Source organism: Sciurus carolinensis, chromosome 8, assembly GCF_902686445.1.
Source record: "Sciurus carolinensis chromosome 8, mSciCar1.2, whole genome shotgun sequence".
NCBI lineage: Eukaryota > Metazoa > Chordata > Mammalia > Rodentia > Sciuridae > Sciurus > Sciurus carolinensis.
Genome location: NC_062220.1, coordinates 79,708,894 through 79,723,241, shown reverse-complemented (window position 1 = coordinate 79,723,241; position 14,348 = coordinate 79,708,894). Strand labels below are relative to the sequence as shown.

At 35.0% G+C, this 14,348-nt stretch overlaps 1 protein-coding gene across 2 annotated transcripts in view; it reads left to right on the top strand.

The window, feature by feature from the left end:
• Positions 1-4,323, top strand: part of Tmem196 (transmembrane protein 196) — a 58,523-nt gene extending 54,200 nt beyond the window's left edge. For both annotated transcript variants that reach the window (XM_047561844.1, XM_047561843.1), the window contains exon 5: positions 1,520-4,323. In XM_047561844.1, coding sequence (XP_047417800.1) covers positions 1,520-1,526 — 7 coding nt within the window. In that variant the 3' untranslated portion in view covers positions 1,527-4,323. The remainder of the gene's footprint in view (positions 1-1,519) is intronic.
• The last annotated feature ends 10,025 nt before the right edge of the window (positions 4,324-14,348 follow it).

The following is a 14,348-nucleotide window of genomic DNA, read 5'->3' as shown; positions in this document are numbered from 1 at the left end:
AATTGGAAATACAGAAAGTTATACAGTGACCCAATTGCAGAGAGTATGTCCATTTGCAAATATCCAATTGGCCCTACCCAAATTTCTACTAGAACCTTCTCATTAAATTGGACATTCCTATTTACAAATAAGGTGATAAGACTCATCCATTTCAAAACTATTGTTTACTGTTATTTCCTATGAATAATTTAACTGTGTCCATATTGGGGTGAATTTAGTTAAGACAATTCTCTTATTCTGTAAATTTAAAAAAAAAAAAACAACTTTCTTTAAATTCTGCAATAAAAGTTTGATACTTCAGTTTTATATTTTTAAAGCAGTTTTATTAATGCAAAGCCTTTTCTGAAAAGGAAGAGACAAATAAAGTTCCTATTTCTACAAATCCACAAGAAAAGTTCTCTTTCTTCTAGCAGGATAAATAAGAATAAAAATTTTGAGTAAATTTTGTTAACTATCATTTTGGGGCACACTTTATATTAATCTTGCCATCAATAGTGAATTATTAAATGAAGCCTCAAATCAGGTTAACACCGGTCCAATAACATGAATGTATTTTCAGACCACTTTCACATTGTATATCTCTAGAAGATTCTCCAAAGATAACTTGTACTTTCTCAAAACAGAAATTAGATAGAAATTAGATTATTGAGAAAATAATTTCACTTGAAAGTATTTTTTATTCCTGCTCTTTTGCAAATAGGCTTGTTTGAATATGGATGTTTTCAATATATTTTTAGATTATTTTACTGATATATTATTTATAATATGGTGTTCCATGATAAAAGTAAATGGGCCTCACATCTTCTCACCTTTTATTTTGTAAGGAAGGGCTTAATATTAAATAAGGTATATGAATTCAAAACAACCAAATTTTTCTTAATATATTTCTATAATTATAATGGAATTTTTTGTGTTATTCTTTACATATATTTTTTCATTGCCTAACTTCTTAGTAATTGGGCCCTTAAAGACATGCTCAGCAATTTCATTGTTTTGTTTTTTACTATAAAAAGTGATATTGTCATTAAAAAAAAAAAAAACTTTCCTTCTATAATTTTTTTGTTAACCATAGTTACAAATGAACAACAATCCCCTTGTGAGCCTTTTCATTTTGTAGTCCAAAGGCTGCATTTTTCTATAGAATGAAGGTAAATCCAGGCAATGTGCTGGCATAGCAGAGCAGCTGGTACAGTGGGAAACCTGAGCACTTGATCATTCTTTCTAGTTGAGGTCCCTCCAAAATAGAGCAGAGTGGGAAAAGGGGGCACTCAGGAAAGTAGGGAGAGTGAACTGATTTTGTGGATAGGAGACTTTGGTTTAAGGGACTGTCCCTCCAGCATTTTCATGTGCTCCAAAATCCCATGAAATTATATTCCCTCAAATGAAGCAACAGTATCAATCCTGTCCTTCCCCTCAAAAGTCTTTCAATGGCTTGAAATTTCTGTTTCGACTCTGTTAATGAAATCAATATCTTACTCTGTAAGTGAATTTTAATTAATTCATGTTATTTTCCTAACAGGAAGTGACAGACAACATGAGCAATGGAGGACCACAACTGATATTTAATGGAAGAGTATAATCAATGTTTTTAGGATGTTCATGGGGCAAGGAGATATCAAGGGACTAGGAGATAAAATTAAAACAGTTCTTGTATTTGCTTTTCTCTCTCCTGAACATCCACTAAAATTATTCTTCATCAATTTTATCTCACTTATTCTTCGACCATTTTTATGCAGTGAAAACCTTTCCAGAAATGCTCTAGTTTGATCATTTCATCGTACTTTACAGATTGTTCTGAAGAAGAATTTTCAGGAAAAAAAAAATCTACATAAAACAGAAATAAAATTCATATTCTACACAAACATTTGACTAGCATGAGTATTAGATTTGTAATTACATATTTCCTATTGAGTAATTAAAAAGTGAAAATAACAAAAAATACCAATAACTTATTGATGTCTTTGTTTTGAAAGACGATGGCTTCAAGAATGCCACAATTCAAAACCTCAGCAATGCCTTGTTACAACAACATTGTAATTATTTTCAATTTGTGAATGAACTATATTTCATAACTTACTTGTAAACTATAAAAACCCTAAAACATAAAGAAGAGAAATTTTTAGAAAGAGAATATTAATCTGTATGCTATTTTTGCATTTTTGCACATGAGTGAAAAGTTATAAGTGAATACCATATGAGAAAAATGTTTTGATCACACTGTGCAGATTAATCTGCATGTTCACAAATGAGTTAATAAAGTGTGTATGTGTGTATATACTGTAAATACAGAACATATATCCAGCATATATTTATAGCTACATGAATGTAAACAGATAGTAGAAAAGAAATTGTGATGCTGTGGGGTATTTCAACACAGATGGCAAGGTAATTGCTCAAGGTTTTTCTATGCCCACAAAATCACATATTTAATTTCAACTAAAATTTTCCATTTTTTTTCTTCATATCTGTTGTATGTATATAACTTTGTGACTGATATTTATGGAGCTCTGTGATCTGAATACAGTATTATAAAGATAGATTACTTAGTTTTTTGGCTATTTTACTATGATCATAGTACTTATGTAATAATAATTTCAAGATTGATTTATAATAATAATGTCAAACCATATCTTTCATTTTTATAAACAAAGGCATTACAACTTAGGATTACTTGTGATAGATCTCAAACACAATTAAATTATACAGAAAACAGATGATGTATCCTTCCGCAGTCTCCCCTTTAAAAACAAAATTACAATCAGCTTTGCTATCCTTTATTAAGGTGTTTTCTTTTTCTTCCTTTTATTTATCTATTTATTTATTTTGCAGTACTGGGGATGAAACCCAGGGTTTCATGCATATCAGGCAAATGCTCCACCACAGACTTACAGACCCACCCCTTTTTCTCTATTCTCTTTTATAATGGGAAGATATGTATCCAAAGGCTCTGAAGGAAATAAAAATATGAATGACATTCATATAGCTACATTCAATACTTCTCTTCCATAATGGAATGGTAAAATAGCAACCAATATTGCATATGGGCAAGAAAATATTGTGGTCGTTGAGAATATAAACTCTGACAGAAAATGAAGAAATCTAATGTTTTTAAATAAATAACACACTATATTGTATATTTTTATTACTTCCCAACATGTATCAATTTTTGTCATTTTTTATGAGTTACTTACTGAACCATAGGTAAAATTAAAATCTTTACTATCCAGCATAAGAATATGTTGTAATTTATAAGGAAGATAAGGGTTTTAATTGTGCTAAAAATAATAATTTGATTTAATGTACACCTGAAGGCTTTTAGTTTTATAGCAACATGATTATCATTTAAACTGTTTAAATTAGTTCCTTAAAAAATTCTCTTTATCAACTCAACAGTAACAACTGGACTCTAGTTTGATATAGTTTATGAAGTTTCCCAACTCATTGAGATAACTTCAGTATCTGATAGATTACACATGTTGTCCATAAATGCAACCTCAAATAGTGAATCAACATCATCACAGTTCATTTGATGCCAAAATTGGGCATGGTTTTGTCACTGAAAATCTGAACTATAAATGCAGAAATTTTGTGTGTGTGCAGTTCTACTGAATTTATGCAAGGATATAGTTTTGTACAGAAAGAAATAAACCACTGACACTAATTTTTGGTGGCATTTCTCTGTAGACATGTTTGTACAATACAGAATTATAATACATAAGTAGGTCATTTTAACGCCTTTAAACTACTTCATAAAACCACACATTAAAAGACAAAAATAGTATATCACTGCTTTGACATAGAGTTAAAAAAAATTGCAGTCATCACAGTTATCCAAATAGTACAGAATTATGTTTAACCAAGTATAGCTATATATTTAAATGCAATTATTTCAATGCAATGTTTTCAAGGCTCTGTGGAGTGATATAATGTTTTCAAGGCTCTGTGGAGTGATTTACTTTGGATGTATAATGATTCTTGAGATAAGTAGGGGAAATTAAAAAGACACTGTTCAAATAATTGAAGACTTAGTTTTGACAATACATTGACTATGAACTAGTTTTTTAAGTGACTATAGTTTTAGTATGAGCCCATTCATGGGGGAAAGTAATGTGATAAATAAATTAGAAAAAAATATGTTAAAACAATGTGGGGATGTGGTTTGAATACAAACCAGTGGAGTTATTATTAGCATAAAAGAATAAAAGTGGACTCTCCTTGAAAATTTTAAAAACATTTGTATGCATATATGTGTGTGTGTACACTCACACAAAAAGGTTTTGAAGTGGAAAGTGGTATGATTGTAGATGCATCTATGTAATAAAAGGCGGTGTTCTTTGAAACTTTGTATGGTGTCAGCTTTGTTTTTATTATAATACAAAAAATGGTTATCCCCCCAAAGCTAAATAAATAAATGTGCTATTCTGATATTGTCAAGGTAAATACTGCTGTGAATAAAGAGAAAAAACAGTCACGGAGAATATAGAAGTTTTAAAGAACACTCCTTAACATAGGAAAAACTAAAACTTGTTCAACTGAAGAGTGCTTGAGGACACAAAATAAAATGATGATAAGAAAATAAAGTCCCGGGAGGCAGTAGGAGATGAAATACAGATCAGAGAGGACAGAATAAATTATAGGTAGTGAAGGATATGGAAAATAACATCCCCCAAGAAGAGGGAAATGACAGTCCTCAGGGAGGAGGGAGGACAATGGGTCCTAGAAGAGAGAAGGTGAACTTTAGGCTCTGGGCTCCAGTTTTTCATCCTTTCCCAGTTACACTGAGTAACTTCTCCTGGAGGAGAAGGCAAACAAATGGACTCTGGGCTCTGGGATTTTATCCCAGTAACAATGAGTTTCAAGCTTTTGTAACTGTTTTCCTGAGTTAGATGTTTAACCTACACAACTAGTTTTCTAACTGCCCAAGTGCACATCCTCAGTCTTTAATGATTAAGTCATACAAAACATTCTGCTATGATTAATTTACATTAAGACCTATAAAAACAGACCCCTTTTGTAACCAGTCACCATTTTCTCCCCTGAAAATGTGCCATTCCACCTCTGCTTAACAAAGACAGCTTGCTGATCCAAGGTCTGCTCCCTTTTTTTGGTTATTTTTGCTTACAGGTAGGACTGAGATTGCAAATCTCACAAGTAAAACAACAGTATTAGGAAATTCTGATATTCTGCTTGTTTGTCAATTTGAGTACCAATGACACATCATGAAGACTGTCCTATGCATTTCAGGCTATTTACCATTTCTGGTCCCTACCCATTAAATGCTAGAAGGATACACCCAGTCACCCTAGCAACCAAAAATGCCCTAACAAACTTTCATCTGTTTGTATGATAGGGAATACTGCCCAATTTAGAACCACTGAGGAAAACCATTGAGCATGATTTGGGGCAGCCTATTTTAATGCTACCCAAAAGTGTAGACCTGAATTGCTCAAGGTCATAAACTCCCAGTTCAAAATTTTTATGGTGTAGATCTCAAATGTCCCTCAAAACTTCATGTGGTGAAAACTTGGTCTCAAACTGATAGTACTGTTGGAGGTAGTAGAAACTTTACGAGGTGGGATCTAGTGGAGGAAGTTGGGTCTCTGGGGACATATCCTTGATGGGGACATTGGAAACCCAGTCTATTCCTCTCTCTCTCATTTCTGACTGCCATGAGGTGATAGCCTCATCTACCACACACTCCTCACTATGATGTTCTCCCTCATCAAAGGCCCAGAACAACAGAGCTAGCTGCCCATGTACTGAAACTTGAAACTGTGAGCCAAAATAAATCTTTCCTTATATTTTTCAAGTATTTTGTCACAGTAACAGAAACAGACTAACATTAAAATAGGTACCAAGAAGAGGGGTCATAGCTTTGATTATACCTAATGATGTAGATGAGAATCTTCAGAATTAGTTTGTGGGAAGAGTTTGAAAAAGTGTGGATAAGAAGGTTAATGAAAACATAAAATAATAAAAGTGGAGCTTAGCAAGAGATTTTGGTAGGAGCTCAGAAGACTAGAATGCTGATAGGAATACAAAAAATAAAGTGAAGCTCACAAAGTTTCAGGTTGAAATGAGATCTAATTGGGGAACTGTAATAAAGACCATTCATGTTGCATTCTGGCAAAGAGTCTGTCTACATTTTGTTCATTCTCTGAGACTTTGTGTGAAGCTGAGCTTAAAGGTGACAGAATAATTAACCTGGTGAAGGAAATTTTAAAGCAGCACAGCATTCAGGAAGTGTCATGGCTATTGCTGGTTGTTTTTAGTGAGATTTACTGTGAGAATAAGGAGCTCAAAGCATAGCAGAAAAAATTTTAAATGTGCAGTTTGGTCAGAAAAGGAGCACGTTTGAAGTTGCAGCCAAGTGGGTACACGCAGTAGCTGAAAAGATTGGTGCCATGATAAGGAAACCAAGTATTTTGCACAAGAAAAATAGGCAAGATGCCTTTTGGGCATCCCAGGAGTCAGCAAGACTCAAAGACTTTTGTTTGAAAGGGAGGCACAGGGCCTATTAGGGAATTGTTTCCTGGGATTCACTGCTCCCATCCACGTATTCAGAGACCACTACAACCATGGTTTTACTTGGCCTGACTACGACTCACGCCAGTGGAAGACCTTGGCATTGTTCTTCTGGTGCTGGTTGTGTATGCACATAGAATGTGAGAGATGTAGAGTCACAGAGGCTTCCACCAAGATTTCAAACCAGGCAATATGTGGCAGGGTTAAAATTCTGCAAGAAGTCCCTGAGAGGGTGAGAGTAAAGCTGAAGCTGCAGTGGAGAAGCTAGAGAAGTTAGAGGTGCCAGACATGTGGAACATCTACCAAGGGAAATGAGAAGCAGTAAGCAGAGCCATCCCCCCAAAAAGAGACCATGTGGACTGCAACTGGCAAGGTCACAGAGGTTGTTTTGCCCAAGCCTTTTGGAGCTCACATCATACCACTCTGTTTCAGACATGAAGAATTAGGATTTAATGTTGGCCCTACAGGGTTTTGGTCTTGCTTTGGTTGGATTCCTTGTTCCTATTCTTCCCTTTGAGAATGGAAATTATTACCTCGTGCCTACATCTTGGAAGCATGTAATTTGTGTTTTGATTTTTATAGGGGCTCACAGAAAAATAGTTTGCATTGAGTCTCACAAGAGACTTTGGACTTGCCTTTTGGAGAATTGCTGGAACATTTAATACTTTGGGAACTATGGAGATATACTGAATGCATTTTGCAATGTGAGATGGACATGAGACTTTGGGGGCTGGAGACAGAATGTTATGGTTTGGATTTGAAATGTCTCCAAAAGGCTTATATTTGAAGCCTTGATCCCTAGCTGATGGTACTGTTAAAGGTGGTGGAACTCTTAGGAGGTGGGACCTAGTGGAAGGAAATTGGGTTATTGGGTGTGTGCCTTTTAAGGGGCTTTGAGAGTCCAGTCTCATCCTCTTTCTCTCTTTGCTTCCTGGCAACCATCATATAAGTAACCTTATCCACTACACATTTCCCACTGTGATGTTCTCCCTTGCCACAGACCCAAAGCAACAGAGCCAGTTGACCGTGGACTGAAATGTCTAAATCTGTGAGCCAAAATAAATCTATCCTCCCCATAAGTTGCTTGTCTCAGGTATTTTGTCACAGAAACAGAAAGTTCTCTAACACATAAAGTCTCCCTGTATTATTCAATAGGATAGCTACTAGATACCTGTGACTAAAGTTAAATAAAACTTAATTAAAATTCCATATTCAATATCTCCATCAAACTAGTCACATTCCAAGTGCTAAATATGTTGCCCATATATGGGCAACAGTTACAAAATATTTCCATCACCTCAGAAAGTCCTATTTGATAGTGCAGATCAAAAGCACACAAAGAGGAATTGCCTGCATTTCTTCAGTCCTTATATAAGTTCTTCTACAGTCAACCAATTATCATTAAAATAGGAAATGTGAAAAGAATTGGTAAGCACTCTATGGAACTTGAAAATGTATGGACCAGTAATTCCATGGACTGTGTAAAACTAGTAAAAAGTAGCAAAAGTAGGTGATTGTAGTTTGCAGTAGGTCAAAACATAGTAATGTTGAGAAATTGCTTTAGAGAGTTCATGTTAAAAATTCTTCTCACAGAAAGATTCCACTAAATCATTGAATTTTCTGTGCTTGACAGGCAGAATGAGATGTTGTGCAACTTCTATTTTTGGAGAAATTTACTCTACATATTGCCATGTTTCAATGCATAAACCTGCATTTCCTGTGCTTGGGAAGGTGATAATAACAATACGCTGCCTTCTACTTTATTCTTTGATTTAGCTCAAAAAATGGCATGTTGTAAAACCTTATGTCCCAAACTACACTTTCAAAGATTATTTAGCAAACATGTTTCGGAAACTTAGAGGAGCATCTTAAGTACCGTTTGGTTAGAACACTGTTTCCAAATAAAATTTCGAAACTTGGCATCACTTCACTCTTTTCTTCTTTAAGCCACTTTTTTTCTGGAAACATATGTAATACTTCTTACTCACAGTGTATGACAGCCAAGAAATTCAATTATTCCAAATCCATAAATCACAAGTTGTCAGTTACTCATAGCAGAGGAAACCAATTCTGATGGGGTCCTAGTAAAACTATACAGAGGGATTTTTTTTCTCCCTTTGCCAGGAAAGCTATGTATTGAATACCAGAGTCTTAACTAGGAATGCATTGCCCAAGAAATATATTATTAAAATATCAAGCTATAGATATTTTGTTTCAATGTTGTAAGAGTTCAATGTTATCTTTTATCAACTAATTATAGTGAAGACAGTCCTTTATTTTAGGCAGATAGCTTTCATATATTTGGAATTCTCAAAGGTCTATAAGTCATCTTTACTTTCCTTCACATCAGCTAAAGTCTACTGATTTGAAAGGTTTTTCTTTATTAACAAACAAAGGCTCTACTTCTTTAGCCACACAATACATTATAGCCATTCTCCAAAGCCAACATCTATTATGTTACTGAGCATTGCCAAGAAGGTTCTGGAACTTGGCTGAAACTTCACAGAGAAACCTATAATCATGTCAAAGCAATACCATGTCCTTTATTAACCATGAGGAATTAGGACTTAGGACCACTCCTTGCTATTAATTAGGGTACTCTGGTAAGCAGTATGGAGATTCCTCAGAAAATTTCAAATAGAACCACCATCTGACCCAGTTATCCCACTTCTTGGTTTATACTGAAAGGATTTAAAATCAACATACTACAGTGATGCAACCACATCAATGTTCGTAGCAGCTCAATTCACAATAGCTAAGCTATGGACCAACCTAGATGCCCTTCAACAGATGAATGGATAAAGAAAATGTGATATATATATGCAATAGAATATTATTCAACCTTTAAGAAGAAAGAAATTATGGCATTTGCAGGTAAATGAATGGAGTTATAGAATATCATGATAAGTGAAATAAACCAATCCCATAAAACAAAAGGCCAAATGTTTTCTCTGATAAGTGAATGCGGATACCGAATGGGATCGGGGAGTGGGTAAGGGAAGAATGGAGGAACATTGGATTGTGTACAGGGAAATGAGGGGAGGGGAGGGGAGGGGGAAGGGGGAAGGAAAGATGGTGGAATGAGACAAACATCATTGCCCTGGGTACATGTATGTATGTATAATTGTATGAATGTTGTGACTCTACATTGTGTACAACCAGAGAAATGAAAAGTTGTACTCCATTTGTGTACAATGAATCAAATTGCACTTTGCTGTCATGTATAACTAAATAAAACAAACAATAAAAAAGAATCTTACTTTCAAGATTATAAAGCTCAGGAATTGCAGGTAAATATGAAATAGGCTCACTTGAGGAAGGTTGTGCAAAGTCCAATTCATATAGCAATTTGATGATTTCTTACATGTGTATCCTTTCAGCTTCAATAAAATTAAATAGCTAACAGTTAAATAGAAAAAAATAAAAATTACATATAGAAAAAAATTAGAGTACCAGTGTTTGCCTAATCACCAGGACAGTGGTTCTCAAACATCATTCCATAACACCCTAAGGGAGAATGAAAAGAAAATCCCTTGGGCTTACCAAGGTCACTGCCCAGTAAAGAAAAGCTATAGATTCCATTGTCAGTGGCTCTACCAGTCAACAATTCCCCTCATTCAGGGCCATCAACCAGCCAGGAATAAGGAAACTCAAACCCTCTGTATATAAATGTACTCCAAGGCCCCTGTGTAGATAGCTGCCTAGATACTCACTGTCCTCATTTCCATCCCCCAAATCTATTGAGATCCAGTCTTTTTGTCTTCAAAATATATTAGTATTCTTATAAAAATCTGTAAGAAAATAAAATGAAGTTTCCATGTCCTCTATAATAAATGAACCTCTGGAGAAGGTGTTAAGTTTCTAAGTCACAGCATGGAGTACTAGTAATTTTAATTTATTGTTGCCAGCAAAACAGAAAGCAATACACCAGGTGAAACGCAACCATTTACCAAGCACTATTGTAATGTACACTATCTATAAATGTGTATATTTGTCTTTTATTATTATAAATTTTTTAAAGATGAAATAAGAAACATAAAATAAACCTCAATATTTCCCCTTGAAAGGTGAGATTACATCTGGCTATACCTCCAAATCTTTAGCCATTCACACAAGTCATGTGACATACATATACTCTTAGGTCAATAAAGCAAGTCACAACTCTCTCTCTCTCTCTCTCTCTCTCTCTCTCTCTCTCTCTCTCTCTCTCCTTTATTTGATCTGCTCTTCTGATTTCATGTCTAAATTTCTGCTTCTGTGGTGATGCCTTGATTTCTGTTTCTGTCCACTGCACTTGAACCTAGTCTTCCTTTCTCCAGTTGTCAAGCCTTGACAGCTACCCCTTCACTTTAGGCCTTTGAGATTGTTTAACAAAACTCCCTACTCCTGAACCAGCCAGTGAAATCCAGCCTGGGTCATTGAGCCAGCACCAGCTAGTAACAGAAGACATTTGGACAATATTCATGACCTGGTCAACAGGTATTTGTTTAACCTAGAAAAAGGAATTCAAAAGAAGGATCTCAGGAACTGAAAGAAAACACAAAATTCATACACCTTGGATGTAAGGAAGTTTGAAAATCTGGAAGGTCACTGGAGACAGGCAGGGAGCTATAAGTTAGAAATTGAAAGAAGATCATTTTATTCCCCTGGGCTCTGTAGATAATGGGATTGGACCTATAAGCTATAGAGAAAACTAATTTTGTTTTGAAAAAATATTTTCCCTCAAATGCCAGATATATTCATTTTTCTGGGTGTTTTTCCCTCATCGTAAAATCTCTAGTTTAGCCTACTCAAATGTACCACAGAATATTACAACTGGTTTTATTCAAGGTGGAGCTAAGAGACTGTCAGTGTCATCCTAGTCAATATAGCGTAAGACAACAGGAATCACAAGAAGAAATATCAAGAGAAAGTGAGACACAAAGGGATGAATTGTTTTCATTTAGTCATTACTGCACTTCGCTTAGAAATGCACCTCTCAGTGCAGAACCTGGAGTTCCAAATATGTTGTTAGCAAATGGGCCCCTTAGTTAATGCCTTCCCTTGTAAATTTTTGCAGGCCATTCTTTTGTTACTGGAAAAGTCCACTTTGCTGATGGAGAAAGTAAGTTCATTACTATAATCATTTTCAAATTAGAAAGTATTAATACTTGTGGTCATAATATTAGGTAGGAGTTCAGGGATGTCAAGATGGCAGAGGCAGGGTATAAAAATGATGCCATTGGAGGGAAATAAAAAGGGAGAGGAATCATGTCCCATTACCATGACACCACTTATGACTTATCACCATGAAAACTCCACCACTGGTTCAGTATTTTAAAATGACTAATAGGGAGTAAGTAGGCAGTATTCGACTTAGGTTCTTTTTTTCTTTTTAAAATTTGTTCTAATTAGTTATGCATGATTGTAGAATGCATTTTGACATATCATACATAAAGGGAGTGTAATTTCTCATTTTTCTGATTATACATGATGTAGAATTACATCAGTCCTGTAACCATACATGTATATAAGGTAATAATGTCTGATTCATTCCTCTGTCCTTCCCATACTCTTCCCTTCCCTCCCTTCAATCCCCTCTGTCTAATCCAAAGTAACTCTATTCTTCCCTATTTGCTCCCCACTTATTGTGAATTACCATACACATAGCAGAGAAAACATTCAGCCTTTGCTTCTTTGAGACTGGCTTATTTCACTTAGCATAATATTCTCCATCTCTGTCCATTTACCAACAAGTGCTATAATGTCTTTCTTCTTAAAGGCTGAGTAATATTTCATTGTGTATATATACCACATTTTCTTTATCCATTCATCTGTTGAAGGGCATCTAGGTTGGTACCATAACTATTGTGAATTGAGCTGCTATGAACATTGATGTGGCTGTGTCACTATAGTATGCTGTTTTTAAATCCTTTGTGTATAAATCAAGGAGTGGGATAACTGGGTCAGATGGTGGTTCCATTCGAAGTTTTCTGGGGAATCTCGGTACTGCTTTTCATAGTGGTTGTACCAATTTGCAGCTCCACTAGCAATGTATAAATGTACCTTTTGCTTCATGTCCTCACCAACATTTATTGTTACTTGTATTCTTGATAATTGCCATTCTGACTGGAGTGAGATGGAATCTTAGAGTAGTTTTGATTTGCATTTCTCTAATTACTAGAGATGTTGAACATCTTTTCATACATTTGTTGATTGATTGTATTTCTTCTGTGAAGTATCTGTTCAGATCCTTAGTCCATTTATTGATTGTGTTATTTGTTTTTTTGGTGTTAAGTTTTTTGAATTCTTTATATATCTTGGAGATTAATGCTCTATCTGAAGTGCATGTGGTAAAGATTTTCTCCCATTCTTAAGCTCTCTCTTCACATTATAATTAGGTTTTCTAAAGTAACCAATGGGAGAAAATTGTACAATATTCTAATCAGGTATCATTAGGTAACCAATAAGAGCAAATTAGTTAAAGGTCTTCAATCCAGTCCTTATAGGAAAGAGAACGACTCAAGTTCAGCATTTAAGACACTAATTTTCAGACACTGGGTCCTTGAGCCTCTCTTTCTCACTTGACCCACTCCACTCTTCCTTGCAGAATGCTACCTTCATCTGTACTTTCAAAAAACCTGTACTTTGCCTATAACTTATGTGTGTGTTGCTCAATTCTTCGTTCAGAACACCAAGGACCTGGACACCAACTAGACATCCCAACCATAAAAATAAAGGGGGAAAAATATGATACCTTGGTACGGAGTTTGTCTGGTCACTTCAGAGTAAATTACTCATCAAAAACTCCATGTCTAAGTTTCGTTTTTATCTACTTTCCACCCTCAAACTTTCCATATCTCCTTCTTTGGAAATATTTAATGTCCAGGATCTTTGAATCTTTGAGTTCTTACCCACATAGACTGTGCAACCAGCAGGTGGCTTATTAAACTACCACTTTAAAGTAATTTAAAAAAAAAAAAAGAAGGGGAAAAAATGATGTGGTTTCCTATTTTGATTCTGCAGTGAGCTGAAGACAGATGGAAGTAAATGAGATTTCCACAGGCACCCTTGCAAGCACCATAGCTAATTTTATTAGCCAGATTCCTTGAACTGGAAAAGGTTGAAAGCAGTGTATTGAAACATAGCTGTGGTAAAGGGTTGATTAGAGAACATACAGGGCCTTAGTTTTCATAAAAGAATAGTAAATTATATAAAGAGGGCATCCTCTCTTTCTAAAGCAGCCCACCCCACTGAGATACCACCTTTAACCCTTCCCAATATCTGCAGATAATCATCTATATTCATAGTTGAATATGTGTCTTCTTATGAGCACAGGTGCGTGCGCACACACACACACACACCTCAAATTAATTTTTATTATGTTTACCAATCCTTTTAATCTACTATCTTTTATCCAAGGGGTTTATTGCCCAATAATGATTGCTAGATACCTACATAGATACTTACAACCTAAGGTAAATGAAGCTAAAATATTAGCATGACTTCATTTAGGCCTGTATTTTAAATTCAGGTGTAAACCAGTATCTCTCTTGCCTCCCTGACATTTGTAGATTTTGCACATTATTACCCTCATAAATATCTGATGAGATTTACACATAATCCCTATTAAAACTGTAAACCTGTAAAAGCTGTATTTATACGTAACAGACAAGGATACAATACACCACTAGACTGAGGAAGCGGAATACATGTTGCCTCTTCATGGGAATTGAAACTTAGGTGTTATTTCAGAAATTCTGAACTAATAAAGTAAAATTGAACAGACATTCAGATAATTGAAACACAGTAGTATTTAGGATAAAATTATCACTACATAATTT